The sequence below is a fragment of the Dipodomys merriami genome, unplaced genomic scaffold, assembly GCF_024711535.1.
Source record: "Dipodomys merriami isolate MVZ:Mamm:240054 unplaced genomic scaffold, mDipMer1.0.p SCAF_421, whole genome shotgun sequence".
Taxonomy (NCBI): domain Eukaryota; kingdom Metazoa; phylum Chordata; class Mammalia; order Rodentia; family Heteromyidae; genus Dipodomys; species Dipodomys merriami.
This window is the reverse complement of record NW_027205838.1, coordinates 819,893-847,826: the sequence shown is the minus strand read 5'-3', so window position 1 is coordinate 847,826 and position 27,934 is coordinate 819,893. Positions and strand designations below refer to the sequence as shown.

Genomic DNA, 27,934 nt, shown 5'->3' with positions numbered 1-27,934 from the left:
TACATATAAACAAATTTCACATTTAAAGTCAGGTTCTAGCTCTAAGGTACTGTATACACAAATAAATGCTAGCTGGGGCTGGGAAGGTGGCCTAGTGGTAGAGCGCTTGCCTTGTAAGCTCGAGGCCCTGGGTTCGATTCCTCAGCACCACATAAGCAAAAAAAAAGAAAACAAAACAAAACAAAACAAAACAAAACAAAACAAAAACAAATAAATGCTAGCTGGGCGCTGGTGGCTCACACCTGTAATCCTAGCTACTCAGGAGAATTGCGGTTCAAAGCCAGCCTGGGCAGGAAAGACCTTGAGACTCCTATCTCCAATAAACCACCAGAAAACCGGAAGTGGCGCTGTAGCTCAAGTGGTAGAGCGCTTGACTTGAGCTGAAGAGCTGAGAGCAGCGCCCAGGCCCAGAGTTCAAGCCCCATGACCAACAAAAAAAAAAAAAAAAGCTAAATTTTTTAAGTGCTACAGAAGCACTCTGGCTGTCCCCTTCAAGCTCCCCCACCCCCACCCCAACCCCAATGCTTCTACTAAGAACTCCCACAGGAGAAAATAAATGAAGGGCATGAGTTAGGAACAACATGAGAGTTAAGTTACCTTGTATTAACTTCTTAACTGGAAAAGTTGGTCTGTCTTTGCAATCCATGGCTATAAATAAAGATGTGAAAGTTAAGTTACTAAGGGATAGAAATGTTACATAAAGGTCCAACTACCTGCCAGGATTCTTAGGTAGGAATGATTTTGCCACCTTTCCCTGTCCCAAGAAGAGTATCTGGCAATGTCTGCTGGTTTGGTTGTCATGATGGCAGGAGGCTCCAGGGACACTACTCATCTCCAGTTGGAAGAAGTAAACAGGTTAGCACCCCACCCCACAAAGAACTATTTGTCTCAAAAATGTTGATAGGGCCGGGCGCCGGTGGCTCACACCTGTAATCCTAGCTACTCAGGAGGCTGAGATCTGAGAATCGCGGTTCAAAGCCAGCCCGGGCAGGAAAGACCGTGAGACTCCTATCTCCAATAAACCACTAGAAAACCGGAAGTGGCGCTGTAGCTCAAGTGGTAGAGCATTTGCCTTGAGCTGAAGAGCTAAGGGACAGCGCCCAGGCCCAGAGTTCAAGCCCCATGACTGACAAAAAAAAAAATGTTGATAGGTTGACCCCTAAATATAACCATACCTTGATTCATTTTCCTTATGGCATTCACTTTGAAATGTTTCTTTTATTGTTGCTTGTGCCCCGGCCCATAAAGCCAGCTCTTTGTCAAGTAGCTCCACACTGTACTTAGAGCTGTAGGCTCAAGTTTTGGAATTCACTAGGAAGCCAATGAGTGATACGGTAAGTAACAAGGACAATAAGTGGAATGAGGAAAGGTGGAGCTTAGAGAAGACATCCAATTACTATTTTCACAAATAATAAGACACCTCAAAACACTCTCCTTCAACTCAATCCCCTCCCATATATTACCACCAAATCTACAAAATCAGAAAAGGATTCATTTTGCTTATTTAAAGAAGTGCATGAAAAGCACATAACATCAGCTGTTCTCTAAGGTTCTTGCTGTCAAGATATAGTAAGGGAGAATATCATCTTGCACCATAATATAAAAATCTCAAGAAAAGCATCTAATAATACTAAGGTTGATGCAGAGCTGACCATAAATAGAATCGAATCTTTGGATAAATATTTTTTAGTTAGAGTAAATTTAGAAGCTCACACCTGCTAGGCGATCTGTTTTAGAAAAATCTAGGTTGGTTATTTTAAGAGGATTGTGCATATATTTTCTAAAAGCTACATGAAAATCAGACTTGAGCTTCCATTTAAAAAAAAAAAATAAAACTCAGCTGTCTGTAGCTGAAATTACCCTCTCCCTCAGCTCCAAGCTTGGAAAGTAAGAAAAGAATCTTGGTTCACATTTCCTTTCTACTCTTTTCATGAAAGGAAGATGTTTAATTTCCAAGTTTTCAGTTATAAAAAAATAAGGATTCCCCCCCCCCCCCGGCAAAATCATCATTTACTCTGTAGGCTTTAGCCATTTAAAAACATCTTCAGAGGGATTGGGAGGAAGAAATGTGGGGGAAAAATGAGGGAGGGGGTAACAATGTTTGACAAGAAATGTACTCACTACCTTATGTATGTAACTGTAACCCCTCTGTACATCACCTTGACAATAAAATTTTAAAAAAATAATAAAACTCAACTTCAGAACCAACAAGAACTTATTTGCATGGTTCTAGGTGTTCATACAAGGGAAACAGATAAGACCTGAGACCCTAAGTGGAGCTCCAGATCTGATATAAATAAGGAACTCCTTGAAGTAAAAAGTATATATGTGTATATACATGTATATACACACACACATATATACATATGTGTGTATGTGTATGTAGCTACGTGCATATGACACTGGTAGGAATAGAATTATCAAGTGTTCTTCATTCTGAGATCACACCCTTCCCAACAGGAACACTAAAACCTCTTTTTTATGACTGGATGGTCAGAGTGAGTGGTGATTGCCTTTTCTAATTTTTAATTCCACATCTTGTATCCCAGCTCCATGAAAGCACGTCTTCCCGATTTATTTCTATTAATTATATATCTGTAAAACTCAAGTATTGGTTCTCAAAGGGGGAGGGCCAAGTATCCCCCAGCCACCTCCAGGGACACTTGGCCACATCTGGGGGACATTTTGGTCTATTGCAACTGTAGAGGATGGGGTTGCTACTGGCATGGAGACAGGGTGGTGGTCAGGGATGCAACTCAGCACCCGAAAGGGCCAAATCCAACCGCAAATGTCAGTAGTGCTGAGACTGAGGAAGCCTGGATGCTTTGAAGTCACTTCCATCCACTCAACCAGCACACATATGATTAGGTAGGTACCAAAAAATGCGCCAAGCTCGGGGAAGTGGGGGAGGAAGGGGACGGGGAAGGGGCGGACAATGCGGAGTCGAAGATGGGGAACGGTCTGGATTTCTTTGGTCCGCCACCTCACATTCTAGGGGTGTTAGAAAAGACTCCCCTCTCCTGCAAGATGCAGAGAGGAGAAAGACACCATGTGTATCAGACGGGAACAAGAATACGGAGTCCTAGCTCCCTGGCCATTCCCCAGCTCCCCCCAAAACTCTCATTTGGCCTTGTCCTGACCCCTGAGACCAGGAGACCTCGGGCTTCACAGTTTCCGCTCCTGCTGCAAGGTCCAAGATTCTCTGGGGACACAAATAACACTCAGTTTCCCTTCTCGGCCCCACCAATCCGTCAACCACCAGAAAGCTCCGGAAAAAACGAAGGGACGCAAATGTGCAGGAATTAAAAAAAAAGGAAATACGCATATATATGCATACATTTGGGCGTAAGTGGTCGCGGCTACAACAATGACGCCAGGGAGGGGGCCCTGCGGGTCGCGCGGAGCCTCTGGCTCCGGGCATGGAACGCCCGGCACGGAACAGCAGGCCCGGACACTCGATCAACCCCAACCGCCACCCCGGGTCCGCACAGGCCGCGCCGCCCCTTCCCCTTCAGTCCTGGCCGGAACCGACCTGTGGCCGCTGTCCCGGGGCCCGGCGCCCCGCACTCCGGCTCCTCCAGCATCGTTGCGGCGGGGGTTCGAGCACTCCTCAAGCGGCGGAGGCGCGGGCTCCACTGTGGCGGCCGCTGCTGCTCGCCCTCCCGCCCGCGCCGCTGTGGCCGCGGCCGCCGCGCTCGTATTTGGCGGGAACCGTGGCGACCCTCGCAGCCCGGGCGCCGATTGGGCGAGGCCGCGTCACGTGACAGCGCGTCTCGGGTTCAGAGTACCGCCGGAAGCAACCTCGCGAGAGCTGTGCTTTTCAGTCCTCCGTCGGCTCCTCTATTGATATTTTCGCGGGCGGGGGTGGGATGGGGGCGGGAGCAAAGGCTTTCGTCGGCTAGTCATTGGCTGAGAGGATAAGCCCTCCGATTGGGGGTAAAAGATGTCTTATCTGAGAGTTCGGAACTGCGATTGGCTGAGCGCGTGGGATTAAAGGGAGGAGGGCCATGCTTTTTGCGTCAGGAGTGACGCAAAACTGGTTTAGGTGAGAACTTTGAAGTTTTGAGTTTCTCCTAATTAGATATTGGCTGAATGTAACTATTGCAATCAGAATAATGCATTCCTTTGGGCAGTATTGAGATTGGACAGTGTAGCTCTTCCTAGGTAGGCACTCTACCACGGGGGTTAACTGGGATTGCAGAAGTGAATTGCCCTGCCTGGACCCACTACACTAGTCTGGATAGAGCTTTAAATACATTCAGAGGGAATGAATGAATCAGACTTACATTTTAAATTCAAGACTTTCAGACATGTGTATTTCTTCTGCAAGAAGCTTTTTGTTGTTTTTTATTTCTACCGATTTTCAGATAAATCGACATTGAGAAAATTCCTCCACCTTCAACGACAAAAAGTATTTGCACACTTCTTTCTTATGACTAGGCAGTTTATGTTTGTCATTCATGAAGACAAAAACCAGTCATCACCAGGATCTGTCAGTTACTGAGGCAGTCACTGAGCCAAGGAAGTTCAAAAAATATTTGTGTGAATGCACAAATATAATTTGATGAAGTTGTGTAGATCACGGGCACTGGTGGCTAATGCCTGTAATCCCAGTGACTCAGCTCGGGAGGCTCAGATCTGAGGATCACGATTGGAAGTCAGCCTTGGTAGGAAAGTCTATGAAACTCTTAGATCCAGTTAACCACCAAAAACCAAAGTGGAGCTGTAGTTCAAGTGGTAGAACACTGGCCTTCAGGAAAAAAATAACAAACTCAAGAACAGCACCCAGGCTCTGAGTTCAAGCCCCAGTACTGGTACACACACAAAAAAAATGGGGGAAAAAACTTCATAATTCAAACTATTAATAATAGATACATTGATATCTTAAAAAGTAGGTTGGGGGGCTGGGAAGGTAGCTCAGCGGTAGAGTGCATGCCTTGCAAGCATGAGGCCCTGGGTTCGATTCCTCAGTACCACATAAACAGAAAAAGCCAGAAGTGGTGCTGTGGCTCCAGTGGTAGAGCGCTAGCCTTGAGCTGAAGAGCTGAGGGACAACGCCCAGACCCAGAGTTCAGGCCCCATGACCGGCAAAAAAAAAAAAAAAAGTGAGGTTGGGGCGTTTGTATTATGAACCAAACCTTTGACCAACTACTCCACTACTTTCTAGTGAATCATTAGGAAACATCCAGCAGTTTTCTACTTCAGAAAATCATCCCAAACTGTCTGCAGTTTCATCACTCATGTTTCATTTCAAGCATTTCCGTTGTAGCCATTTTCTTGTTCCTATTTTTTATTCATTTACTCTTCAGTTAATTATTTATTCCCCATTCATTCTGAACACTTAAAATCCAGAACAATTGATTTAAAGTTCACTATTAGTTAAAATGTATCGACCTTGGGAGATTCTTGAACAAGGTAGCATTCTAAGAGGAGTCCTTGTTGGGCTCAAAAGATGGAGACAAGATTGGGGAAGAACGTTCAAAAGAGCAAGTAAGATTACACATCTCATAAGAAACCAGATCAGAGAAAAGCATCAGTGGACTTGCCCGGGCAGCGTTTGTGGCAAGTGTTAGGAAGATGGGAGTGTACCATTTAATTTGAGTTTCCTGATGACAAACTGGAGGGAAACTTGAAGGTGAGAACTCTAAAATAATAATATAATCATGGTTAACTGGAGTAAGAGTCTCATGGACTTTCCTGCCCAGACGGTTTTGAACCGTGATCTTCATATCTCAGCTCCCAGAGTAGAGTTTATTGCCGAAAGCCACTTGAGCCTGTCTGCCTAGAAGAATTGTTAAACCTGAGCTTCCCCTCCCCTTTCCTAGATCCCTTTTCGAAATGGATTATAGATAAGCAACTTCCTTGAGACTTAGCTTCACCTCCTGCTCTCCAAGGGGCGCTGCAGCCACCATGGCCTCTCTAGGCTACGACAAAAAAAAAAACCACACTCGTTGGTTGGAGCGGGTCTACCCTGCTCCCACCATCCTCTGCGGACGGAATGCGCGTGCGCTCGGCCGCCGACAGAGGGCGCGCGTGCGCAGACGCGTGTGCCTGTGGCGCGCCCTCCGACACGCGCACGCGCACGCGCGCGCTGGCGGGCGGGCGGGTGCCGGCACCGGAAGTGTGTGGTTGCCATGTAATATCCTGGCCGCGCGAGCGCGCGAGTGGCTGAGGCGGCGCCGGGGCGGGTGTGGAAGTGGCGAGCGCCGAGTGGCGGAGGCGGTGCCGACTCGGGGGGTAGGTGGGGTGGGGGGAAGCAGTTGAGGCGCGAGAGAGGGTCAGCAGCGCCCGGCTTCCTGTAAGTTTGCACGGGACGGGCGGTTCGCTGGGTCCAGGCCTGCGGAGGGCAGCAGCATGTCGGTGGCGGGGCTGAAGAAACAGTTCTACAAGGCGAGCCAGGTGAGCGCAGGCCGGGTTTGTTTGGGGGTGTGCCGGCCGACGTTGGGGGTCCCCGCTTCCTGGAGTGCGTGTGTAGCGGGAGAGGGGGGCACCGCAGTACGGGAGGGGACTCTCGGGACCAAAGTGGCCGCGTTGGCGCGTGTCCCCGCGGGTGGGGGGGGTGGAGGGCCGCGGACGGACGGGGGTGGGGGTGGGTGCGGCGGGCCCTGGGGGAGCTCCAGCCTCCTCGGGAAGGGTCGGCTGAGCCCCTCGGAAGAGCAGAGATGCCCGACAGGCTGACCCGGAACGTGCCACCCATCAAAAAAAAACAAAAAAAAAAAGCCCTCCCCTTAAAAATGTGTGTGTGTGTGTGTGTGTGTGTGTGTGTGTGTGTGTGTGTGTGTGTGTGTGTGTGTGTGTGTGTGTGTGTACTGCTCCTGGGGCTTGAACTCATGTCCTGGGCTCTCTATTCCTGAGCTTCCCCCTCACCCCCCGCGCGCCCCCAAGACTGGCGCTGTACCATGGAGCCACAGCTCTACTTCTGGCCTTTGGGTGGTTCATTGGAGATAAGGGTCTCACAGATTGTTCTTGTCCAGGCTGGCTTTGAGTCACAACCCTCGAGTCTCAGCCTCCTGAATAACTGCCAGGATTACAGGCCTGAGCCTCGTGGCTCAGGGGCGCCAGGCACCTTCTCCCCCAAATTCTAGATGCAGAAGCAATGAAGTCCCCAGGCTTTTGCTCCAAGCTAGACAGCCTTGGGCAAGGAAGTTTTCTATTTGGAGTGATTCTTTGCAGAAGTCTCTCATTTTGGACACAGGACCAAGTTGAAAGGGTAGTCAGAAGCCACTTCCCCGTCAACCACAACCTTCAGGCTTTTGGGATTGTTGCCAGTTCCTTAAAAAGCCCTTTCATTCTTATTTCGTTTTCAAAAAACCATGCACATAACGTGAGTGTATTTTGGATGATCCTAGATGTTTTATAAAATGCATCTTGGAGATCCTACTGGAGGTGGAATTCTCCAGCTGGGGCTTTGTTGATGCTGGGAAATGGTTTGTTCTCTGGAGTGGGCGTCCTGAGCCCTACAGGATGGTGTAGCTGTGTCCCTGGCCTCCACCCACTCCATGGCAGCAGTGCCCTTCAGTCTTACCACTCAAAATGTCCTTAGACATCATTGTAATGTCACTCCTAAAGGCAGAATTTGCCTCCCTTCTCTGATTCCCCCCCACCCCATCCCTTTTTATTTTGTTTTGTTTTGAGGCAGGGTCTCATAGTGTTGGCCAGACTGGCCTCGAACTCTTGGGTTTAATTGTAGTCTCCTGACAGGCACATACCAGGCTTCCTTCTAGACCATCTGCACTAAAGCAAACTCCTAGTTTCTTGGGTTGTTTGATTGATTTTTGAGACAGGTGGCCACAAATTCCTAAGCTCAAGGGGTTATACTGCCTCAGTTTCTCAATAGCTAGATTGTCAGGCAGGTGCTAGTTTGCATCTTGTTTTTTTTTTAATCCGTGTGTGTGTGTACGTGTGTGTACTGGGACTTGAACTCAGGGCCTGGGCTCTGTCCCTGAGCTTTTTCACTGAAGACTGGTGCTCTACAATTTGTGAGCCACTGATCCAATTTTAGCTTTTTGCTGGTTAATTGGAGAGAAGTGTCTTACAGACTTTTCTGCCCTGGCTGGTTTCAAACGTAGATTCTCAGATCTCAGCTTCCTCCAGGGTTACAGGCATGAACCACCAGCTCCTGCTTTATATCTTTGATAGATATTCATATTGTTTCTGAAACCTTCTGCTACACCACAGTGAATAGCCAGTGAACATCTTGGCACCCAGGTGAGAATGATTTTGTAGGAAAAATTCCCAGAAGTTGAATACTAAATTCAAGACTACATGCATTTTACCTGTGACAGGTCTAGAGAACTTTCGTAAAGTCCAGGACCTGCTGCTCTTAAATCTGGGCAAAGCTGCAGTTTACTCTGCAAAATGCTGGATATATATGTGGTTCAGTAGGCTGGCTTACATCTCTAACCCTGTTTTTTTCCTGGTAACTTTTTTTTTTTTTTTTTTTGGGTCCAGTCGTGGGGCCTGAACTCTGGGCCTGGGCACTGTCCTTCAGCTCTTCAGCTCAAGGCTAGCGCTCTACCACTTGAGTCACAGCGCCACTTCTGGCTTTTTTCTTTTTGCTTATGTGGTGCTGAGAAATCGAACCCAGGGCCTTAGGCATGCAAGGCAAGTGCTCTACCACTGAGACACCTTCCCAGCCCCTTCCTGGTAACTTTTGAGATAGGGTCTCCCTGTTTGCCCAGGCATGTGCCTGAGCCATGATCTGCTACATTAGGCTTCCCTTCATAGCTCCACTCATTGCTTCCAGAAACTAGTTTCTTGAACTTTTCTGCCCTGGCTCTCCTGGAACTGTGATCCTCCTGACATTGGCCACCCAGGTAGTTGGTTTTTTTGTTTTTGTTTTTGTTTTTTTGCACTCAGGGCCTTATACTTACAGAAACTATCACTTGAGCCACACCCCCAGCCCTTTTTGCTTCAGTTGTTTTTTTCAGATAAGGTCTGTATCTCTCATTAGCCATCCTGTACCATTACCCTTCTATTTAAGTATCCTGCGTAGCTGGGACCACAGTTGCATATGCCACTATGTCCAACTTATATGTTGAGATGGAACAACAACCCTTCTGCTGCCTGCTTCCCAAGTAGCTGGGATTGCAAGCATAAGCCACTTGTGCCTGATGACAGTTGTGTTTACAATTTCAAAGCCAAGAAGCCCTGAGTACCTTGATTCATGCTGGACTGTGCATCAGTGCAGATTAAGAGCATTGGATGTGGAGTTTGGGCAGATGGACTCCACAGAGGATGAGCAACCCATTGGGAATTGTTTGGGCCGTGCTGGTGAGCAGGGTCTCCCCACAGTTTGAAGGGGCCCAATGAGAAGGAAGAGAAATGAATGTCCACCGACAGACAGCTGGTGTCTTTTGTCCCTGGAGGAAAAAAAGCAATGACTAATAGTTGTCTAAGAAGAAAGGATTAGGTGTCATCTCTAGATGGCAGGTGATTGCTAAACCGTAGAGGAAGAGAGATTTAATACAGAGGAATTTGAAGGCTGTTCAACACAGCACTGCCCCATTGCTCCAGCAGGATGGAATTAAGTGGGCAAGGCCTTGGCCAGCAGGTAGGAGCCCATGTGCCCGTGGAAGTCCTTAGAAATGTGACTTGCTGGTCCAATGAGGTCTCTCCCACAGGGCAGATGATTGTGGTGATCGTAGAAGAATTCCTGCACCATGAAGTCACCTCAGAGTGATGTCTGAGGACCTTCCCCTCCCCACCCCTAGCTGTGAGAGCCTACTGGTGGTCCACATTGCTTGCACTCTGCCAGAGGCACCTGCTCAGCCTTGTGGGCCAGCCACCAGAGCCTTCTGTCTTTGGGCTTGTGGTTGGAACTATGAAGTGTACATGGGGCAGCTTGGCCTTACTTACTTGTGTAAGGATCCATTTACTGTTTCTGAATTCCGAGGCCTGTCCCGGCAAGGACTGCCAGTGGTCCTGCCAATGGACTCTGTGATGTCCAAGCTGTGGAGAATGACCCAGGCTGAATTCCATTCCCTTCCACAAGACTGTGTGCACTCCCCACCCTCCTACTTGTTCATCTGGCTGAGGATGTCCATGTGGCTTTTCTCCTCAGCCCTCTCCAGCCACTCAGCCAGTAGACTCAACTGCAATAAATGCACTGCCCTCTTTACGCAGGGGCATTTTCCCTCTTCCTGTAGGACGGTGATCTCACCCAGGGCCAGTTCGGCCCTGCAGGGCTTTTTGACAGCACCCAAGGACATGTTTGGTCACAACTCAGCAGGTGCTGCTGGCATCTAGTAAGCAGTAGAAGGAAGCTAGGAACACTGCTGAGTATCACCATGAGTAGAGCAGACCCACACCCCAAGAATGACCTGGCTCCAACTGTCCACAGCGAGGAGCTGGGGGGAGGGTCCCTGCTTTAAGGTCTGATGGAAATGAGGATAATTAAACTAGAAGCCAGAGAATCATGGCGGGCTATTTTTAGGGTAGCTCCCGAATCTTCCAGTGCCCAACCCAAAGGTAGCCTAATATATCTTGGTGGATACTATGTAAAACTCAACATCCAGATCTCTGTGTCTGCTCTGTCAGGTCTTTTGGTTTTAGTGGTGGCAGTGTGAGGGGGGAGTGTGTGTGTTTGTGTGCTCATGCCTGCATGCTTGCCTTCCCTTTTTACTTGGCTTTCTTACACATGGCTGGTATTCTACCACTTGAGCCATGCCTCCAGTCTGGCTTTTAGCTGGTTAATTGGAGATGGAATCTCTTGGATTTTTTTTTTTTTGCCAGGGCTGGTCTTGAACCATGATCTTCAGATCTCAACCTCCTGAGTAGTTACCACCCCTGCCTGGTTTTTTTTTGTTGTTGTTGTTGGTTATAGGGCTTGAACTCTGGGCCTGGACGCTGTCCCTCAGCTCTTCAGCTCAGGGCCAGCACTCTATCACTTAAGCCACAATACTACTTCTGGCTTTTTCTGCTTATGTGGTGCTAAGAAATCAAACTCAGGGCCTCATGCATGCGAGGCAAGCGCTCTACCCCTGAGCCACCTTCCCAGTCCTATGGTTCTGGTATTTTTGAAATGGCAGAAGCTTGTGCCCTTTCTTTTCCTGTCATCTCACTTTGACTCCTCATCCACCCTTCATCCGGCAGAGTCTGAGACCTTGTTGGGTTGTCACAGGCTACAGAGAAGGAGCTGATGGTAGAGCCAGGGGTCCTGCCTTTCAGTTCACTAGTTAGCTCAAGCATCTTCCTTCCCAGATATCAGCAGTTTTGCCCACTGAGCTTGAGAATTCCCACTCTAAGACAGGCTCTATATTCCAAAGACTTGCCAAAGTGTTGCTTCTAAATTGAGAAACAAGCCAGGTGGAGAGGGGAGCTGGATCCCAGCAGGTGAGGCTGTGAGAGGAGAGCTGCAGCCTCCTGAGATGGGCCTGCACCCTCTCCACACAGCCATCACCAGCATAGCCTGTCAGGTGGAACGAGGGCCGGAAGTATGTGAGCTTTTACTTCTCTTCCTGGCCAGGGAAGTCAGCTCAGTACAGAGCCTGGTGGTACAGCCTCCCTGGCTCATGCCCTTGTAATCCACTCTAGATATGTGCCCATCTAGAAGGGGTGGGAGTGAGAGTATTTTGGGGGATCTAAGGAAATTTATACACGAAGAAAACCCCCTAGCAGGATGCAGACTCAGTTTATGTCCCACTGCACACGTGTGTTTGGGGACGTGACTTCCAGCCCCAGCCACTTGCCTGGTTTCCTGATCGCTCTTGTGGCCTGACCACATGCAGATTGGAAAGAGTAACTAAGGCTAGCACTGACAGCTGTCTGGAATGCTGAACTGACCTTTTTCTTTTCTTTTTTTGCCTGAAAGGAGGGAGAAGGTTTGAAAGGGAAAAACTTGGCAGACCTGAGTGAGGGGGAAAATTCACAACCACCACCTCTCTCTTTTTCTTTTTTTTAATGGTTGCTGGGGATGGAACCCAGCGCCTCTTGCATGCTAGGCAAGCTCTCTATCACCGAGCCATGCCTCCCTTCCTCTCCTGCTGTTTCCCTGTCCAGGTTCTGGGTTTGGAAAGAAGGCTCACTCTTCCTATGAGAAGCATAGTAGGAATAGGGGAGGATCAGATGCTGGGGACCCCTGGCCCCATCTCATGGGAAAGGCAGGAGGCAGAGTAAGCAGTACCTGGAGACATGGCTGGCATCTTAGAAGGCCCTCAAGTACCATCTGCTCTGTAAACCAGGACTGTGCCTGGAGCAAGTATTGTTTTTCCTTGATTCTTTCCCTTTGCAGTACTAGGGCTGGAGCCTAGGGCCTTGCACAATGTGGGCAAGGGCTCCAACATAGAGCCCCACCCCTGGCCCCTTTCTCGAATTTCTGCCACGTGTGACTGTTGTACATTATTAGGCCATGTATAAGCACAGAGCCAAAAGTTCGCTTCTGACTCAGACTCCTGTGTTTTCTAAAGACCAGTTGGGGCTCCGTGGGAGCTAATCGCCCTGCTTATCTGGGTGTGTGAGTACCAGGCCCTGCCATGCTTAATTACAGTCCAAGTGCCACCTCATCACCGCCTGCAGGGTGAGGGTCACAGTTCCTCCCTGTTCCACTTGAGAAGCTGGGGGCACTAGTTTTGGTTTGGTTTTGAGACTACCAAACCCAGCAATGTCCCTACCCCTCCAGCTTAGCCACCCTCGAAGCATGGATTGCATCTGGGGCCCAAGCACCCCTAAGTATCTGTGTATGTGTCATACACATTGGTCCGCCCCATTCCTCAGAGGACAACTTTCAGGTCTGGCTTGTCCAACGCAGACCTGCCCTCCCATTGTTCTTTGTGTGTGTGTCCAGTGGCCTTTGTCCCAGGAATGGGGAGCACAGTTGTGTCCTTCCTCCTTTGTGCCTCAGGCCTGTGTTCCTCTTCCATGTTGCCAATATCTGAAACCAGCCACATTGGGGAAACTTCGTGTTTGTTTGTTTTCATTTAGAGCTTGTAGCCAACTTCCCCACCTTGGCCAGGTGGGGGGTGGGAGGAAGGGAAGGCGGTCCTGTGTTTCTCCTTTCCTGGGCTGGAGGGCAGGCAGAAGCCCCAGGGCTCCAAGTCCAGTCTTAGTCACTTTTTCATGTGCCTGATGGAGTATGGGGTGCTCTGCTGGCCCCTTTTCAGAGCTGTCCCTGGAAAGCTGGAGGGAAGAATGCACAAGCTTCCGCAGCAGCAGCTGGTCTCTCTCTCCCTTCCCTCCCCCTTCCCTCCCCCCAGTCCCTGGTCTTCCGCAGGGCTGGGTTCCACAGGCGCGTTCCTGGCACTGCATTTTGGGTGCCTTTCTGCTCCTGTTTTCCATTGGGCAGTCTCCAGCCCCCACAGGCTTCTTCCTTCTTTTCCATTCAGCTCCTAGAAAAACCTGCTGACTAGGCCCCTTGCAGGGGCCACGCAAACTTCCCAACCCGCCGGGCAGGAGGCAGGAAGACAGACGCACTGTTTCCTTCCTGGCCCTGATGCAGCACTGCCGCTGGTCACTTGGGAAAGGACTCCCTGGACAGTGGTTACGGGGTGAACTGGGGGTTCATGCTGTGTGCTAATACCTTGGGTGCGAACATCTACATATAGTGTTAAGTACCCAGGCAGGGAGTGGCAGGGTAGGGGCTTGCCCTTCCCTGTCACCTCTGCCTCCACCCCACTGTCTTCCTGGACCCCCAAATGGTGGATATCCCACTCAAAGTTTCACATTCATGTCCATCATCAGGGACTGTATTTCTATTCAGTGCTGTATCTGTTAAGCCTGGTCCTTGACCCATCCCACTACTCCCTGAAAGGCAGATAGCAATGACCTTGTGAAAGTAGACCCTAGCGGGAAGAAGAGAAGAATGCCCCCTCCCCCTCACCTGGAGGGAAGTCCCAGCACTCCTTCCTCCCTCCCCTCCCCATTGAGAGGATCCTTGGTTCCTAAACCCTGGTCCCACCCTTAAATCCCATCCTGGCCCTACATGTAATGCACCTAAGTCAAACCAGTCTGCTCTGTTCTGCTCTGCTCAGGGCCCTTCCCGTGTCCTGTACTCTGTTCTTCCCGTGCCTCTTACCTCCCTAACCCTGTCTTCTCTGCTTCCCACCTCCCTGCCTGCCTCCTCCTTTGTCCTCAGCATCATCGGAGGACCACTGCTTAAAGTGGGTCCTTCACCCTCTAAGCATTGGTGGCTTACATCCAACGTGCTGGGTCAGAAGAATATCGGCAGGCTGAGTTTGGTGACACACATCTGTAGTCCCAGCACTCAAGAGGCAGAGGCAGGAGATCCAGGCCAGCCTAGGCTACATAATAAGACCTTGTCTTAAAAAGAGAGAGGCGGGGCTGGGAAGGTGGCTCAGTGGTAGAGGGCTTGCCTTGCATGCCTGAGGCCCTGGGTTCGATTCCTCAGCACCACATAAGCAAAAAGAAAAAAGCTGGAAGTGGCGCTGTGGCTCAAGTGGTAGAGAGCTAACCTTGAGCTGAAGAGCCGAGGGACAGTGCCCAGGCCCCAGAGTTCAGGCCACATGACCAGAACCAAAAAAAAAAAAAAAAACAAAAACAAAAAGAGAGAGGCATGGGGTGCTGGTGGCTCACACCTGTAATACTAGCTACCAAGGAGGCCAAGATCTGAGGATCATGATTCAAGCCACCCCAGGTAGGAAAGTCCATGAGACTTATCTCCAATAAACCACCAGAAAACCAGAAGTGGTGCTTTGGCTCATGTAGAGCCTGAAGAGCTGAAAGACAGCATCTAAGCCCGGAGTTTGAGCCCCATGACTGACTTGGGGGGGGGGGTAATGTGGCTTCGTGGTAGAGTGCTTGCCTAGCATTCATGAAGCCCTGGGTTGGATTCCTCAGTACCACATAGAAAAAGCCAGAAGTGGTGTTGTGGCTTTCAGTTGTAGAATGCTAACCTTGAGCAAAAGAAGCTCAGGGACAGTGTGCAGGCCCTGAGGTCAAGTCCCAGGACTGACAGGGGGAGGAGGGGGCTTATGCCTGTAATCCTCAGGAGGCTAAGATCTCGGGATCATGGTTCAAAGCCAGCCCGAGCAGGAAAGTTCATGGAATCTTCTCTCTAGTTAACCACAAGGAAAACTGGAAGTGAAGCTGTGGCTCAAGTGGTAGAACACTAGCCTTGAGCACAAAAGCTCAGAGACAGTACCCAGGCCCCAAGTCATGCCCAAAACTGGCACCAAAGGAGAGAGGGAGGGGGTGGGGGAGCGTGAGTGCACCAGGTGCTGGTAGTGACTCAAGAAGCTGGATCTGAGGATTGAAGTTCAAAATCAGCCCAGGCAGGAAAGTCTTACCATGAGACTTTTATTACCAATTAACCACCAAAAAGACAGAAAATATACTGTGGCTTAAATGGTAGAGAACATTGGACAAAAAGAGTTAAGGGACAGAACCCAAGGCCCTGAGTTCAAGCCATGGGATGGGGGGCATAAAGAGGGGGGGTAGAGAGGGGAGGGACAGAGACACTGACAAGAAGTTCTGCTTTCTGGAACCTTCCTCAGAGTGAGAGGGGCTGCCCCTCAGTGTGGTCTGTGGATGGCTGGCATCAGGTCTGCCTGAGTTGGGCTCCAGGGAGTCCAGGGAATTGGGTTGCCAACGAGACCTTTGAGAACTTGGTTGCAACAGGTCTAACTGGTCTACAAAGGAGATCAGAAAGTCAAAGACCAGACGGCCTTTTAGCTTAGGATGTGCCTTGAGCCCTTGGGGGGCTATGACCAGGAGTGCACTGACAGGGCCCGAGGGTCCAAGTTTAACACAGGGCCATAGCAGGCCCAGGATACACAGTAGGTGTATTTCCTTCTCCTCGAAGGGGCTCAAACACACCAGGTTTGCACGTACAGGCTGGCCTACTTGTTCCAAACCGGACTACTCCCTGTTCCCCAGAACCTGCTCCCCAGGTCCAGTTGGCCTGGCTTCTACTTCCCTCTCTTGAGCCTCACCCGAGCCTGGCATCCACACCAGGGTCCTGTCAGACTCCTTCTGTGGACGCCTCCTGCCTGTTGTCCTGGTTCTCTTTGGGGATCTCGGGTCCTGTCTGTGGGCCTCCTGCTTCCCACCACATCTTTATACCCACCTTCCAGCCTGTGTCCACATGCCTCCACTCCCCTGGCTCCCACCTCACAGGTGTCTGTCCAGCCTGCAGGTAGCAGTCCACCCAGTGCCATCACTCACTGCCAGCACTTTGGGTACATGCTGCATGCTCTGTGACTCCATACGTCTCATGGGTGAGCTCTTTTCCTTTGTGATAAGCTCACCTACTAAAACAGTTTAGAAAAGTCTGGCTGCATTATGGCCATTGGGTGAAAACCCTGCCCAGTAGCCATGAGTCTCTGGATTCCCAGCCCCACAAAACAAAGAGGGAGAGCCTTGTCTTCTTCCCTGTCAGTCACAGCCAGTGGGGCAGTAAGAGCAGTGGACCTAAACAGAGGATAAACAGAGGTTGAGTCCTCAGATGTATCCTGTACTAGAGCTCATTGTCTTGTTAGGAATCCGGCCTCCCGACCCCCCATTTCTCCTGGCTGAAAGCATCTTCAAAATCATTGTGGTAAGGGTAACTTACATTCTGCAGTATATGCAGTGCGTTTTGTGTGTCTTTTCCCATGTCAACTCCAACCCTATATCAGGGGGTCCTGCAGACTGCTTCCCCTCAGCTGACAGCTGTAGGTCAGGTAACTTGGTGACAGCCAGATCCCTGTGAGACCTTGAGTCAGGCCTGGCTGGCTGGGTGTTGCCATACTGATATTCCTATATATTATTCCATGGCTTTGGCTAGTAAGCCACAGTCCAGCCCTGTTTTCTCCTTGTTGGTTTGGTTGTTTTGTGTGTGTGTGTGTGTGTGTGTGTGTGTGTGTGTGTGTGTGTGTGTGTGTGTGTGTGTGTGTGTGTGTGTGTGTGTGTGTGTGTGTGTGTGTGTGTGTGTGTGTGTGTGTTGTCTTCTATGGTACGGGGGATCAAACCCAAGATATAATAGTTGTGAGTCCCAGCCTTTTCCTTATTAATGTAATTAATTGTACAAAGGGGGTTCACTGTGATATCAAAGCATATAAAGTGCTTTGATCAAATTCACTATTGCTCTTTCTTGACCTCTCACCCTTCTAAAGAGGTTTACTGGGTTATGTTACATTTACTTACCTATAGCTGTAGTTTACTTCTGTAATATTCACACACGTTCCTCTTATCCTCTCCTTTCTCCCTCCCCACCTATCCATCCACCCCCCACTCCAGTACTGTTTTACAGTCATGCCATATTTTTTTTTTTAGGTCTACATGCCACATATGAGTGGAAACATGGTTGCTCGTCTTTCTAACCTTGGTTTATCTTACTTGTTTTTATTAGCCATGGGGCTTGAACTCAGGGCCTAGGCGCTGTCCCTGAGCTTTTTCACTCAAGGCTAGCACTCTACTACTTTGAACCACTGCTCCACATCTGGTTTTTGGGTGGTGTTGCCTGGGCCGATTTTGATACGTGATCCTCAGATCTCAGCCTCCTGAGTAGCTAAGATGACAGGCGTGAGCCAGCGGCATCCAGCTAAGTTGACTTACTTTGATGATCCTCTTTGGGCTGGTGGAGTTGGCCCAAGCAAGCACAAGGCCCTGAATTCAAACTCTAATATGTCAAAAAGAAAACCTCCCCAAACCCTCCAGTTCCAGTTGTAATTTCATTCTTCTTTTTGGCTAATACATTTTCTTTACCTGGTTGTTGGTTGTTGGTGCACTGTGGTGAATAGTGCCACTGTAACATGGTGTGCAGTGTCTTCTTGCATGTTGCTGACGTTTCTCTGCTGTGCACTCAAGAGCTGCAGAACAGGACCATGTGGTGGTGGCTCTGCTTAGTTTCTTGGGGAACTTCCATATTGATTTCATTAGTGGCTTCGCTGATTTACATTCCCAAGATTGATTCTTACCCATATTTTCCCACCTGCATTCATTTTTCTGTGTGTATAGATTCCTTAATAGTCCTGCTTCCTTTAAGCAGGGCAATTCTGTCATTTTGGGGGGCTTAACTTGTTCCCTGGAGGACCCTACAAGGACCCTGCATATCAGTTTCCCACTCATGTCCCCCCTGCCCCTCTCCTCACCCTGCACATAGCAGTTAACACCCAGGCTTCTACTTACAAGTGCTTTCTGTTTGGGGACACCCTGGGTACAATCTCTCCATCCTGACCCACTCTGGCCTGGTTCCCATCTTTCCTTTTCCCTGGGGGTGAAACTCTTCCTTGCTGTCATTTTAAGAAGATTTGGAGACATCATAACAAAACACTTTGAGTTAGTCTAGTGCTTCTTGCTTTCCCCCTTCCTGCCACTCCATCAGCCCTGAGTCTCACCCCCAAGAAGAAACAGGAGTCGCTGTGGGCCCCCCTGGGTGGGGCTGATATGATGGTCTGATGTCATTTTTGCCTGGTGTTAGGGCTGTTTTCCCCAGGCCCTCTGGGAAGCTCTATCCTGGCACACTCTGGGCTGTGAGCTTTGGAGCTCACCTGCTAGAACGTTGTAGGTTCCCAGGAGAAGCTGTGGAGCTGGAGGGTGCTGGGAGGAATTGGGAGCCCCAGGTGTGGGGAGTACCCTCCACTGAGCCAGTTACACTCAGCCCACATACCACAAGGGCATGTCCCTTCCTTGCTAAGTGTGTGTCATGAGGTGTTTCCCACCTCAAGAGGCACCAAAGGGATGACAGCCATAGTCCGTGCCCACCACCCAGTATAAATGAACCACAAGCATCATGCCGCCCTGTGAGCAGGAAGGAGGCAGTACTATGTCTGGTCTGCACCTCACTGAAATGGGCTGTATGGTTGGCTGGTTCTTTGGAATTGCTTCTCTGGCTGGGTGCTGTTGGTGGGCTGCAGGGGCTGAGTTGGTGGCACTCTGACCCGGTGCACTTAGCTGCTCTGTGGCTTTCTCTCAGGCCCTTGCACAACCACTGTGCATCCTTCCTCCTGCAGCCACATATGGGGTGATATGGGGGAGATGCTCAGAAGAGCTTTCCCTCGTTCCCCAGTGGGCGGGAGGAGGAGCCTGGGGCCTGTGTCAGGTTAAGAGCCTGCCTGCCTTTATGTAACCATGCAGGCCTTTAGGAGTCCTAGCCTGGAAACAATACAGCTCATCTGACTTGTGTGACCTAAAACTTTGGCCCCAGAGCTGCGGGGTGTCAGGTGTATGGGTACTTGTAAGGTGTGATATTTCAGCTGCCCTGTGCTGTTTGTGCCTGGGCTCCTGGCCAGCAAGGTAGGGGGGCGTTCGAAGCCAGGGTCTGCACCGTGTGGCCTCACATCTGGGGGAACTGAGGGCAACCATGCCATTCCCTGCTCTGAGACCTCAGTTTGGCCTGTGAAATCCCGCAAGAACCTCTATTTTCAGTTTGTTCACTCAGAGGCTGAGTCCCCTAAAATCCTCTCCTCCTAGGTCTCCTGGGCTCCCCAGGACTTAGCATTTGCAAATACTTTTTTTTGTTGTTGGTCGTGGAGCTTGAACTCAGGGCCTGGGCGCCGTCCTTGAGCTTTTTTGCTCAAGATTAGTGCTCTGCCACTTTGAGCCACAGGTCCACCTACGAGAAGGTAAGTCTCACAAACTATGAGGCTGCCCAAACTGGCTTTGAACCACAACCCTTAGGTCTCAGCTTCCTGAGTAGCTAGGATTGCAGGCATGAACCACCAGCGCCCAGCTTGCAAATACTTTCTGAGATTTACTTGTAGTGCCAGCAGCATGAGCTCACAGCAGCGAGGGCCTGGGTGAAAGGGCAGCTGGTCGCTTGCCCCAGCTCTGAGCTAGCTATACGGTGGCACCTTTCTTTTTCAGGGCTAGGGTTAGACTTGACCTTGCCAGGCCAAGGGCCTACCTGCACCCCAGGGCATCTTTTCCGCAGTCTATTTAGTGCCACACTTCTCATACTCTTGTGTGTTTGGTTGGTGATTTTGCTGTTTGGGACTCACGCACCATCTAGTGTTCCTAAGGCACCAAGGCTGTGACTAGCATCACAGAGAAAAAGTATCAGAGAACCTTTGCTCTGTGAGGAAATAAAAGGGGTTCTTCCCTATGCACAGAGCAAGGCCACGTACTGACCCCTGATGAAAGCATTGTGTCCAGAGCCTCACGGAGCCCTGGCCCTGTGCTTCCCCGAGGGTGAGGGCCAGCTGTGCGTCAGCTTTGCGCTTCTGTCACAGAAGACCTGAGGCCATTAGGCCATGGTGGGTGACAGAGCTACAGGTGGCAGACCTGTGGGGTGGCTGCTCACCACGGCAGCAGTGTGTGGCAGAGCAAACAAAAAGGAGAAGGGCTGGGGCCCCCCATCCCCTTGCAGGTCCACCCTAAAGGCCTCCCCAGGGCCATCCCTTTATGTTTCACCACCCCCTGACAGTGCCACCCCTCAGTGCCCAGGCCTCGCGGGGCCACTCCACACAGCCCAGCAGTGGTGTGTGTGCCAAAGTGAGCAAGGTTAGGACCCAGCGCTGACCACCAACGTAGGTGACATTGCCAAGAGTGGTGCTTCCTCTGACTTCCCTCAGCTCTTCAGCTCCACAGAAGTTGGCCCCAGGGGCCCTGGAGTCCCACCGTAGGGACCAGCAGACCCAGCACTCCCTCAGCCATTGCCGTTTAACTAGAATGTTCAGGTAACCCTGTGGCTCTGAAGCCCTACAACAGGGTCCTGGCCATTGTGTTAAAAGCCCAAACTGTGGAAAGGGTGGTGGGCACCTCCAAGCTCCACAATGCTCTCCTACCCTTGAGCCTACAGGCCCCAGCCACACTCCGGTTAAATCGTACAGCCATGCTTCCAGGGCAGCCCCATGTTTCCTTTTTCCTGCCTTTCTGTCCCCAGCCCTGCCCTCCTCCTGCAAGCACGCAGGGCCTCCCTCCTGCACTCACTCTTCCTGGCATTCATGTGTACACTCAAGTTCCACATACTCACCTTTCTTCCTCTCCTTCACCTGGCATGGAAAAATAACAAATAGCTGTTGCGTGAACAGGAAGGAAGGTTGGACCTGACCAGCTGACTTTGACCCTGACTGTCAGCCCAGGGCAGGAGCTGTTCCAGATGTGCGTGGTGATGGCTCAGACTGATGACAAACAGCCCTGGGGGGAGGCGCCCTTCTGTGTGGGAAGGACACCGGGATGACACACAGGACGCAGCGTTGGAGGACAGCTGGAAATGGATGTAGGAAGGAATGAGGAGGAGGGAGCTGTCGCCAGGATGGCACGCACCCTGTCCTGGCATCTCTCCAGGCTCCTGGGGAGGCCCGAGCTGCCCTCTGCTTATGCCCGGGATGGGGGGGGGGCTTTTCTGCCAGCCTCCACTGGTCTTGGTGCACATTCCTTGTTGCCACTTCACAGGTGCTCCCCCAGCCAGCACCACATGTGTCTGGGGCATGAGCCTTGCTGTGTTGCACTGGTTCTGGGAGTTCTGGCAGCTTCACTCCCTGACCTGGGGCTGGTGGGGTCGTGTACCCCTGTAATGCCTGTACTTGGGAGGCAGAGGAGGCAGGAGGATCAAGAGTTCCAAGCCAGCCTGAAACAGAAGGGTCAAGCAGTGCTGGCTCATGCCTATAACTAAGCTACTTAGGAAGCCAGCCTGGGGAAGCAAAGTGGAGGAGACTGCCTCCAGTTAACCAACAAAAAGCTTAAATGGTGGAGCATCCGCAATCAGCAAGCAAGACAGTCAAGTGTACAAGACCTTGAGGCCAAAGCCCTGTGTGAGCAAAAAAGGAAAGAAGGGTCGCCATGAAGCCTCTTCACAGCAGCCATGTGACAGGGCTAAAGCCCCTCCTCACTCTACCCTCAGGACAGACTCCCCCAGCTGACACTCAGCTCAGCGGAGAGCGGCCAGAGTTGGTAGGGTTGTATAGTGTTTGTGTGTGTGTGTGTGTGTGTGTGTGTGTTGATGTGATGCTGGGGCTGGAACCCAGGGCCTCCTCATGCATACCAGGCAAGTGATCTACTGCCCCCAAGTTTGCACTCTGCTTAGACTGACTGGCAGTGCCAAGCATAGCCTGTGGTAGAGCTACCAGGCCAGCCACCTGCCTGCCACCTGCCCTTGCCTCATGGCTACACTGCTGTTTTGACCTGTTGCTGATAGCCCGCCCAAGGGCAAAGCTGTTCACTTACTGTCTCAACAAATATGATTCCAACCAATATGCTTTGCCCGAGCCCTTACTGGGTGTGGAGCTATGTCCACCAGCCCTGCCAGGCGCCCACCCTGCTGGCTGGAAGCACCCGTTCGGGTGGGCTCCATGTGGGTGTTACTCAAATGCACATTGGCCGTGGTAAGGAAGTCCTGGGGTGCCTTTCTCTCTGTGGCCTTTAAGGCTCTCTTAGAAGGGAATAGCCCCTGCCCACCCGGAGCCTCCTGGGTTGGTGTGCGCAGGCATCCCTCCTAGGGCACAAGGGGCAGCTTTGTGGAAAGGAAGGCCACCCCCAGGGTGAGTGGAAGGGCAGAGCAGCCCACAGCTAGCTCCCTCCTCTGCCCAGGGCGTCTCCTTTCTGAGTTTCCCCCAGCCAGGCTTTCAGGCCTGACTCACTAGGTTAAAGGGCAGCATTAGTGGGAGCACCATGACCCTTTGCCTGGGGCCGATGTCCAGGGACTGGGGCTGGATGGCAGACCCCAGTGGGGGCAGGGCGGGGTGGTGCTGATTGCAGGGTACTTCCCTCCCCTCACCCTCCTCTTACCCCACACTGTCCTGGGGCTGTGACAGCCCACTGTGATGGATAGATGACCTCAGCTAGAGCCAGCTTCTCGGGCCCACAGGAGGGGCCTTGGAGGAGGAGTCCTGTCCTCTGGGCTGCCCAGAGCTGGGGTACATTGCGTTCCCCTAGATATCCCATCATCACTGGGTGCTAGGTTCTCAGGGAGCGCTTCCTTGCGTTGGAGGCTGTGCTGACTTGAGAATGGAATTACAGCAGTGGGAGATGGGCAGGGGCTGGAACAGCCTCTGTGAGCAGGGCACAAGTCCCCAGCAGGGGGGTCACACTCTCAGAACCGCAGGGCAAAGACTGTGTGTGGGGTGCAGCAGTGGCCAAGTCCCTCCTCCAGCGAGGAGGCAGGGGCTAGTCATTCAGGAGAGATTCAGACCAGGTTTCTCTTTAATTAGGTCTTTAAAAGTAGAAGGAGCTGGGCGCTGGTGGCTCAAGCCTATAACCCTAGCTACTTAGGCGACTCAAATCTGAGGCTCAAGGTTTGAAACAAGCCCAGCAGTGAGTCTCTTATCTCCCACTAACCACCAAAAACCCGGAAGTGGAGCTGTGACTCAAGTGGTTGAGGGCTAGCCTTAAGCAGGGAAGCTCAGGGATAGCGCCCAAGCCTTGAGTTCAAGCCCCAGGACTGACACGTACACAAAGGTAGAAGGGTCTTAGGCTTGGAGAGGTATTATCTGTGTTCGCACTGGCGAGGGGCTCTGGGCCTTGATCTGCCACCTGGCTTTCTAGTCCTGAAGGGAGCACCTGACCCTTGGTGGGACCCCCCCCCCCACCTGTGCCCGTCTGCCTCCTCCCAGGGTTTAATGCAGGTGGTGTGGGTGGCACTTTCCCCAGCTCTGCAGTCCCCTGGGATGGCCAGGCCCCATTTCCAGGCTCTCCTGAAGAGCCTTCTGCATCAGCCCGCCATCGATGAAAGATCTGTTCTGGGACACACCTCATCCTCCCTGCGCATGCGGGGACAGCATTGTACCTTGCAGTCCCCAGCAGGTGCTCACGGCGCTCATGCCTGGCAGGGCCCCCAGGGATTCATGGCTTCATTTGTTTGTGGCTTCAGTTTCTCCTTTTAGAACTTTTCGTCTGACATTGATTTTTTACCAGCATTTGACCCACAGCCTTCCTGCCTTAACCCCAGGTTGAAAAACTTAAGTGCACCCAGCTGATTTCTGTCTGGGCATTGTTGCTCTGGAGAACATTCCAGATGCAGCTTGTTTCTAGGAGAAGCTTCTCTGGCAGCCACTGCACCTCAAGCTCAGCTGGGTCTTGAGGCCAAGAGCTGTGTCTCCTCAGTGTCTCTGTGAGGCCAGGGCCAGCTCTGCTGAGGCGCCTGTGTTCTTCACAGGACCCGGAGCTTTGCCCTCTTTACCTGGCCGGCCGTGTCCTGGGCCGAGCCACCTTCCCAGGTTGGGGGTATCTGGTGAGACCTGCCTCTGCCTGTGCTGTTGCTGGCCTGAGCTGCCACGTGGGCCCCACATGCTGGGGACTGGAGCTCCAGGCCTGCCCTGCCATAGCAGCCCCTCTGGATATTGTCCCTGTGTCCCTGGGGTGCAGGGATGGAGGGCCGGCGCCTGCCTGCAAATCTGCTCCCCTGTGTGGCGAGCATAGGTGTTCCTGGGCTGGGCCCTTTCTGTAGGTGGAAAGGAGTGCGGTCTCTTGCATGGTCTGCCGGACCAGCCCTGGCACCCTCAGAGCCAGTGTCTGGCTGGCCAGGAGTGCCAGAGTTGCTGTGGCTTGGTACTTCTGCCTTCTGGGCAATCCCTGTGGTTTCAGTGGAAACCCCAGGAATGGCTCGCATTGGAGCTGGACCTCAGCCAAGCTCATGTAGATAGGGAGCAGGTTCCCCACAAAAGTCCCCAGGAGCAGTGAACCATGGGCCTGCTGATGCCACACCCCAGCACAGTGTGAGGACAGCCCATGGACCAGGTCCTGGGCTTTGGGAGGACAGCTGCCCAGGGCCCCTTCTGGGTTGAGTTGCTCAGCCTGCCCTATCCTCCACCAGCACAGGGGACAGGCCAGGCGGGTGGGCAGCCTCACCTCCCTATTTCTGGGACTGCAGAGTCACCTCCAAGGGAGGAGCATTGGCCAGTGCCTGCACCCAGCTTGGTTACGGCAGGGACTGGCCATCAGGAAAGGGCCCTTGCCACACCTGTCCGGCTCACTCCAGTGCTTGCTCCTGTGGGCAGCAAGAAGGGGAGCTGGTCCCTGCCAGCTATCAGCTCTTAACTGCCAGGTAACACCCCGTGGGCCAGGTGCTTTGGGGCCCTGAGGGGTGCCTACACTGTGCAGGTGATGGCAGAAACCAGAGCCACGGGCGCCCTGCCACCCAGTGCACAGTATGGGCACAGGAGAGAGCTGGGTGTGAGGCAGGGGTGCAAGGCTGGTGAGACCAAGAAGCAGTGCTGAGGGCCGTCTGAGGTCAGGGGGCAAGGGTGAAGCTGTTGAGACACTGGGCCCCGGGGGGGATTGTTCCATGTCGCTGCTGGTGGGGCGAGGCCCGGGCAGCAGGAAGACAGCCTGACAGGCTCCTTGATCCCAAGCAGCCAGGAGAGGAGCTTCAGGCCATCTGGCACCCACCAGGAAGCCGCAGCATGGCAGATGATGTCCTCAGGCTGGAGATCAGCCCCAGCGGTGCCAGGCTTCCACAGCTGGTGTGTGCTTTCAGTCTAGGGGGTGTGAGGGACCTAGGCTCTCAGGACCCACGCCAGTAGGCCGCCAGCCCAGGCCCAGGGGACTGCTGCCTCTCCCACCAAGAGAACACCCTGGGCCTGCAGTGTCCTGTCCTACTCTCACCACCAGTGTTTGGGTCCACAGACACCTTCAGAAGCCATGGAGGGCTCGCCCGGGACCTAACCAAGTAGCACTAGCAGCGCCTGGTCAGGAGTCCCCACAGGAAGGAGCTCCATTCCCCCACAATGGAACTCCAGTGGGCTCCAGCACATCAGGGACATGTGGGCTCCTGCCCTGGGGTTCCATCTTGGCAGGGCATTACCTCCCCTATTTCAAAAGAGGAGCATCTCCAGGCATCAGCACCCCAAATACTTAAAAGAGCTGGTGATGCGCAGTTGTTCTGATCACCCTGCTTCCAGCCTGACCCACCACCACCGTGGTATTCCAGGGCCTTGTACACACACACAGACACAGACACACAGACACAGACACACAGACACAGACACAGACACAGACACAGACACACACAGACACACACAGACACACACACACACAGACACACACACACAGACACACACACACACACACAGACACACACACACAGACACACACACACAGACACACACACACACACACACACACACACACACACACACACACACACACACACACACACACACACACACACACACACACACACACACACACACACACACACACACACACACACACACACACACACACACACACACACACACACACACACACACACCCTGGTGCTGCTCCATTTAGGAGACATTCCAGGCTACAGCAACCAGAATCTCTGCAGTTCCGTCACGTGGAAGCTCAAGGCCACCCAGTGCCAGCGCTGCCCCTGAGGCAGGCATGTCCTGGTGGAGCCCCACGTGAGGGCCTGGCTCTGCACATCCTCTGGGTGGCACTGGGGGCACTGGCAGGCTCCTCAGCAGAGCTCAGCTCCCTTCTGAGAGCCCAGCACGCCGCCAGTGGACACCTGTGATATCCTGCCCGGTGTCCTTGAGTCAGGAGCTGGGGCACAAGCAGGGCTGACCGCTGCTGGGGCTTGGTGTTCAGCGGGCAATGATTGTCATAGGAAGTAGGGAGGCAGCACTCAGGAGTCGAGGAATGGATCCACGCTCCCTTCCTCCCTTCCCACCCCCTCATCCCCGCCAGGGATGGTCTGGGGGCCTCCCTCGGCTCGGCTCCATTATGCCCATGCTTAGCCATCTAATGCCTGCTCCCTTGCGATGGTGCTACTGCATGCCCCAGCTCCCCTGTGCGCATAGCTCTCGTCCTCACGCCTGGGGGCTGTTCACCTGCAGTCTAGAGCTCTAGGGCCTTTGGGGGCGCTTGTGGTGGTTTTGTTTTAGCCACACCTCCAAGCCTTTTAGGTTTTTAGTTATTTTTCATGGAAGGGCTTGAGTTTATGCCTGGACCATGATCCTCCTAGTCATGCCTCCCACAGAACTGGGATCACAGGTGTGCAGCGCCACCTCTGGCTTGTTGGTTGAGATATGGGGTCTTTTTGCCTGGCTTAGACTTGAACTGTGATCCTCTCAATCCCCACCTCCCAAGAGCTGGGGCTAGAGGCGTCAGCCGCTGTTCGGAGCTCCCTTTGAGTTCTCCCATCTTTCTGTAAATGGGGCACGGTGAAGTAGGTATGACGGGTAGCACAGTCAATGCCTGGGCCCTGCATGGCCCCCCTGAGGTGGTGCTCTTGTCTTCCCTGTGCATCCAGGGCCATGGTCCCTGCCACCTCTTCCGTGTCACTCTTCTGCCTTGTGTTCTTTCCTCCATCTGCCCAGGGGAAACCTCAAGGCCAAGACAGAGGCTCACGGTATCCATGGACACAGTCAGTCATGAAGATGGGCTAGTACCAGCCCATGGTTGTGGTGGACATGAGGCAGGCCATCTGTGGACAGCAGTCAGGCTGGAGGATGGAGGGAGGACCCCTCACCCACCGTGGTGCTGTCCTTATCTTTGCCCTATGTGGTTCCACAGGAGCCCTGGGAAGCCCTGGCCTCCTCACAAACCCCAGCCTCCTGGCCACTGTGTGCCTCTCCCTTAACTCCTCGTCGTCGATGCTGACTTGCCCCTGGCACCAAGCGCGCAGACTGGCCCACTTATTTTCCATGTCTTATTGATCGGGTTTCCCTGCCAAGATGATTAAGTAGCCAGGCTTTCCACTGGTTTTAGCCAAACCAGGCAGGATTGGAATTGCTCCCTGGGACACCGCCAAGTGGACGCCACAGGCGGCTGGCAGAGTACCAAAGGCACCTGCCTGGAGAGAAGTCCCACACCCCACCTGGCTTGCCCCTCACAGCCCCCTGATCAGGCCTGGCACATCTTCCGGACATGCTGGGTCTGTGTCTCCAGCACCTCCTCCTCACCTTCCTCATGCTTATGTGGTGGCTACAAGTCCAGCACTCTGGGTAATGCCAGCCTTTGAAAGAATGTTGCTTTGTCTGATTTGCTCCTTTAAAAAAAAAAAAAAAAGTCTTTTTACTGGGGTGGCATGGAACTCAAGCCCCACACTCTAAGTAGGTGTTCTGCCACTAAGAACATACCCTTGCCTTTCATTGTTATTGTTGGTTTTTACCAATACCTGGGTCTGAACTCAGAG

General features: G+C 52.3%; 2 protein-coding genes across 3 annotated transcripts in view; one reads left to right on the top strand and one right to left on the bottom strand.

Moving 5' to 3' along the window:
• The window catches only part of LOC138807597 (chromatin assembly factor 1 subunit A-like), a 31,902-nt gene extending 28,190 nt beyond the window's left edge, over positions 1 to 3,712 (bottom strand). Inside the window, exons 1-2 of one of the 2 annotated variants that reach the window (XM_069993374.1) lie at positions 3,533 to 3,712; positions 598 to 648 (exon numbers count right to left, since the gene is read on the bottom strand). In XM_069993374.1, the coding sequence (XP_069849475.1) occupies positions 598 to 648; positions 3,533 to 3,584 (103 nt within the window). In that variant the 5' untranslated portion in view covers positions 3,585 to 3,712. Of the gene's footprint in view, positions 1 to 597; positions 649 to 1,175; positions 1,282 to 3,532 lie in introns of those variants that run through there. The other variant, XM_069993375.1, reaches the window with a different exon arrangement.
• Positions 3,713 to 6,201: 2,489 nt separating this feature from the next.
• The window catches only part of LOC138807596 (endophilin-A2), a 28,653-nt gene continuing 6,920 nt past the window's right edge, over positions 6,202 to 27,934 (top strand). The window contains exon 1 of the mRNA XM_069993373.1: positions 6,202 to 6,399. Within this exon, the coding sequence (XP_069849474.1) occupies positions 6,355 to 6,399 (45 nt within the window). The 5' untranslated portion in view covers positions 6,202 to 6,354. The remainder of the gene's footprint in view (positions 6,400 to 27,934) is intronic.